The sequence below is a fragment of the Dendronephthya gigantea genome, unplaced genomic scaffold (assembly GCF_004324835.1).
Source record: "Dendronephthya gigantea isolate DGI-Jeju-01 unplaced genomic scaffold, DenGig_1.0 000138F, whole genome shotgun sequence".
In the NCBI taxonomy this organism is placed as follows: Eukaryota; Metazoa; Cnidaria; class Anthozoa; order Malacalcyonacea; family Nephtheidae; genus Dendronephthya; species Dendronephthya gigantea.
This window is the reverse complement of record NW_021163148.1, coordinates 391,307-396,622: the sequence shown is the minus strand read 5'-3', so window position 1 is coordinate 396,622 and position 5,316 is coordinate 391,307. Positions and strand designations below refer to the sequence as shown.

General features: G+C 38.2%; 1 protein-coding gene across 1 annotated transcript; it reads left to right on the top strand.

Annotated features, from left to right (window-relative positions):
* Positions 1–3,798: 3,798 nt before the first annotated feature.
* Positions 3,799–4,725, top strand: LOC114536533. The gene has a single exon (XM_028557875.1). It carries the CDS (start codon positions 3,799–3,801, stop codon positions 4,723–4,725), a length of 927 nt encoding a protein of 308 aa, XP_028413676.1.
* Positions 4,726–5,316: the final 591 nt, after the last annotated feature.

Here is a 5,316-nt window from a genome sequence, read left to right as displayed (position 1 = left end):
TCTTGCACAGGTTACTGGGTCACTTTGAATCAGTCGACACCTTTCCTCCCAAGTAAGATTATTTAATTCTTCATCACTAAATTCCTTGTGATCAATAAGTTTACCGAGAATTCTTAATAAGTGATTCCATTTTGTTTCTGCTGATGAGAAACTGCAAAATAATGATGCTGGTCCCAACTGGCGAATCATAGCAAACAAGTCCTTTTTGCTCGTTCAAAATAAGGCGGTGAATCCCTGAGAGTTTTCATAAATCTGAAACCATCATCATGGTTTATTAAACTTTGTAAACCTTCTGTAGTTTTTAGGTCTCCAGCAGTAAGTGTTCTGTTACCTATTTTGTTTTTTCGGAGAGCAACCTGTGACTGACCAATCAAAAATTTCATTTGTATTTTTTAGCTTTGAAGAATATATTTTCAACACACATGGCAGCTCGTCGATCAGATCTTCTTAACTCAGATTTACGTCTCATCTGATAATCTAGGAAGCACATTTACTGTGCTATTTACTTTTGCTGGAACATTGACAACATTACCAGTAATCTTGAGTTGACCACCCCTTGCTTGGGGCCTGAAAAATCTTTTGAAATGCTAGTCGAGGAGCAATAAGTCGACATTCTAGTTCATTCAGATCAAAGAAAGATGGTTTTTCTGGAAATTTCATGCCATTGGCAATTGCACAAGGGGGAACTTTCCCTTTCATTAAGTAATTGTTACAGGTTTGACAAACCCATTCAATGTTATCCACACTTTTTATATTTTGCAGATACTTGATTATATCAGGACTGACCATTTTTACTCTGTCTGCAGGGGAGACAGAATGTTTATACCATAATTGATCACAGCAAGTGCAAACATACAAAAATCCTCTAGATACAAAATTATGAAACTTTTTAACAAGTGCAAATGTATGAATATTTTCACTGGGCAAGTAATTTACAGCATCTGTAACAATTCTCACTGAATGCGATTTGTTACCTTTTGTCTCGTACTGCTTTGCAGAGTTTTTTTTTTCTACAAGCTCTTTTTGTTTTTTGTCATTATTTTTTTGCAAGTCTAGCTTCCTTTTTGCTGAATGGTCTCATTATTTAATTTTTCTTTCTTTTCGATTTATATTTTATTATATTCTCTTCTTTTTGCAAGTCTAGCTTCTCTTTGCTCCGTTGACTAATTTACAGGGCTGTTGCGACTGGGGGGGCTAGGGGGGGTGTCACACCTCCCCAATAATTTTTGATAAAACTTTTCAGGTAAATTTTTAAACAAAAATTTCAGGTAAATTCGTGCTTGAGAAAGTGTGGAAAAACAAAATACTAAGGTATATAGCGATATGTTATAGAAATCTATCGCTAAAAGGTAAAAATTAAACAAGCAAGGACGACAATATTATTTGTTGTATATAACGGGCATTTTTCTCAGGTGACCTGTGGTATAATAATTATGCAAAATATTCCGCCATGAATTAAATTACTCTAAAGTCAAGTGTTTGCTTAATTCTGTTCATAAGAATATCGACATATGAATAATCATGAACGGTAAGTTCGTCGATTGTCGAAGTCATATTGTAAGTATTAATTAAAGTTGTATTACTTATATTAAAAATGCTATTCACCACGCATTGAATTTCCGTAAAATATTACGGTGAATGTCTGTGATTAAAATACAGACGTATGAAATAGAAAGGTTATGACCGTGACTTGTCGAATCTATTGCTGCTGTAACAACTTTATACTACAACATAATAGCATTAAAATAAAGTGATTTGCGTGGTGCTACAGATCAGCTGAAACGCCAAAAAGTGGACGGCAGTAGATCCAACAGAAAGAGAGTCGTATGTTTACGTTGTCATAAAGTGTTGAATGCTGACAATACAAGATATCACCAAAGAACTAAACATAATGGCCAGACTCCATCCTTCAGAGATATTTCTGAAAGGGGTCAAACGCTACTGAATTTTAAAGTGGATGACAGAAAGAGTCAGGTAAAATTAAGCAAGACGATGCTCTATGCCTTAAGCCTGGTTGCTATATAGTCGCGACACAGTCACACTGTGTTGCAAATGTCGCATTTGCAGAGATAAACTCTGTCTTTATCTATATCATGACACATTTGTGACCATATGATTTGACAGGTGTTATATAAATTCTCAATGCGAGAATAATCAACTCATATCTCAAAAATCTTAAATTAATAATAGGAAGAATATCATGAAACGGAGCTCGTTCCCCCAGAGCAGAGTTGTGCTGGATTAGCAGGTTCCGAATTATGTGTTGAAAATGTTGAGGAAAATGTTGAATCACAATCTCTACACCCATTGGAAGAACAAGTTGATAATTTGCACAATGAGCATTTAGAAAGTGGAGAGATGTCGATGAGCTCAACTATAAACAGCAACGTAGACAAACTGACAAGTTTGCTGTTTGATCCACAAAGAGTATTCTCAAACCCAGTGGAACAACAATATTGCGCTGTATCATCACCCTGTGTTTCACCAGAAATTTCAGATTCTATGGAAACTATTGAGTCCAAAACTGATGACAAACACGTTTTTGTACCTCAGTCATCCGAAGTTGTCGAAGAGCCTACAATTTCACAAGATAGTCCTGTTAAAGTTAAACCTCTGTCAGAATTATTCTTTGAATGTTTAGGCCAGCTGCGTAACTGCTCAGGGAAAATTGTAAATTTAATTACAGGTGATACAAACAGCCATGTAATTCATTATGAATCCGCTTTCACGGAAGTCAAAGATACTTGTGAAGAAATACTATTTCTAACACAACAAGCTCATGATGTTGCTGAAATCCAACTGAAGGAAATGGCTGATATTCCCAGTGAATCATTTAGCACATCAGACCAAGGAACACTTGTTGATCATGATCCAGCGAAACGGCCAGAAAAACTGACGGAAACCCAAATTAAGTACTTGATTCGTATTGGGCCATGCCAGCCGAAATTGTCTGCGTATCCGAAAAACGATGATCTAACAAAGAAAGGGAAACAGTCTTCTTTTTGTCCCACATGGTATAAAGAATACCCGTACCTGGAGTACAGCACATAAAAAAATTTAGCCTTTTGTTATGTTTGCAGCCTATTTGAAAGAGGTTTAGGGGGTGAAAAGGCGGAATCAGCATGGGTTTTCGGAGTTGCTGACTGGTCAAAAATGAAGGGAAGTCGTGGAAGGAATAGGGCAGGAAAACTGGAAACGCATTTTGCCAGTGCAGCCCATGCATCAGCTCTTCAAGATTACCTCCATTTCGTTCGTAACGACAAACATGTTGACAAGTTACTCACTAAAGAAGAACGGGAAAGAATGGTCGAGTTTGAGAATGGTCGCATTAAAAATAGAGAAGTGGTTGAGATTTTGATCATATTGTCCTCGTTCTGACAAGAAATGGCCTCGCCCTTTGTCGACCCGGATTCTTTGAAACCCGAAGAGCGCTTGATTTGCATTAAAGAGACACATGATAAAACAGGTGAGGGGCAAGCGAAAGATATTGTAGATTGCCTAAAAAGCGCAGATATACCACTCGCAGCAGTTCAATTCCAGATGTATGACTCGACATCCAGTATGTCAGGTGTTTACAACGGAGCACAGCGAAAGTTAAGTGAAATTCTGGGTCGTACTATACCATATACGAAATGCGTACCTCATGGCGTCAATCTGGTCATAGAACATGGTTGCAAAGCATCGTCTTTGATTGCTAAGGTATTTAATGTACTAGAGCAAGTGTTTGTCTTTTTCACGAAAAGCACAAAACGTAATAAGACCCTAGTGGACAAACTCGAGGAAGTTGAAAATGTATTGATGTTTCGAAACCTTTCGAAAACCAGATGGGCAGCACGCACTGAAGAATCAGTACAAGCTATTTGGCGAAGTTTAGAAGCTATTCTCGATGCTTTCATGTGTCTTGAAGGTTCAAAAGACCAAGAAACGAAGACAAAGGCGTCTGGTCTTCTCAATGCAACGTGCAACATTGACTTTATATGCGGGCTAATGCTTTTGAAAAATATCATGCTTAAAGCAAAGATGCTGTCTGATTATTTACAAAGCGAAAACATCAATGTTGCGGGTGCACTGATTGCCTTAAGTTCAACTAATGAAACTTTGAAAAGAGTGCGGGCCGACGATAATGAAATCAACAACGAAATCGAAGCGGCGATAATAGTTGCAAGCAATCTTGGGACAGACCCAGACGCTGATTTCCTAAGGCTACATCCAGTAAGAAGACCGTCACACCGTTTAGACGATAATCCTGCCACAGCAATGCCAGTATTTTGCGATATAACCTCGTTTAACAGATGTGAGTTTTTTAAGTTTCTTGATTTCCTGATTTCAACCTTAAGAGAAAAGTACCAATCCCTTGCAAGTGTTTTTCAGCCATTTTTGAAAGTTATGGACCCCAAAGGCCCTGGCAACATGGAAGATGTCAAGATGCTGGCCGCATCATTACCCTCTGTATTTCCATCGGACGTGTCTGCAACCCTGTACAATGAATTCAAAGTTTTCTTTCAGCACATCGATGAGCTAAGAAAGTGTGGTGATTTCGATGACATTGGCAGACAACACTCTGAGATATCGAAAGCTGCAGATATCGCTCTTGAGTTGGCAAGGCAGCATGGTCTTTTTAAATATGTGTCGAGAGTTTACCAGCTTTTTCTAACAGCTGCCCCGTCAGTTTGCAAGAATGAAAGAACCTTCAGCGCATTAAAAAGGGTGAAAAACTACCTTTGAAGCAGCATGTCTGGAGCACGGTTGCAATCCTGCATTGTACTCGCAATGGAAAGACTTGTCGTACCAACTCGACCTGAAAAAACTAGCTTTGAAATGGTCCCTTTTGAAAGACAGGCGGCGGCAGAAACCAGTAGCGTAGCCAGCCTGTCGATTTGTCCCGCTATGCTAATATTTTAGTGTTCACTGACTGTGAAAACAATAGATTTCTAAAGACATAAATCATTATAATAACTCGAAATTTACATAGCGGGACAAAATCGTCAGGCTGGCTACGCCACTGGCAGAAACTGTAAATCTTTTGTATTAATATAAACTTTGATAACTGCATGGGAATGAAGAATTTACAGAACAACTGTCAACTTAGTGATTGTGATTTATTGATGTAGTCACAGAAATACTGTGTGATAAGTAGGGTTTGGTATTTTACTGTAATGACAACATCAGCGTGATGATTTTAGTGGAACGTGGGAGAAACTTGTTTCAGTTGCTCATTTGCTCGTGAATGCGAATTAAGTGCATCTGTGCATGGGCAGTTTATCAACCTAAATTATATATGCATTCAGGCCCCTTCCTTTCCACAATAAGTATTAT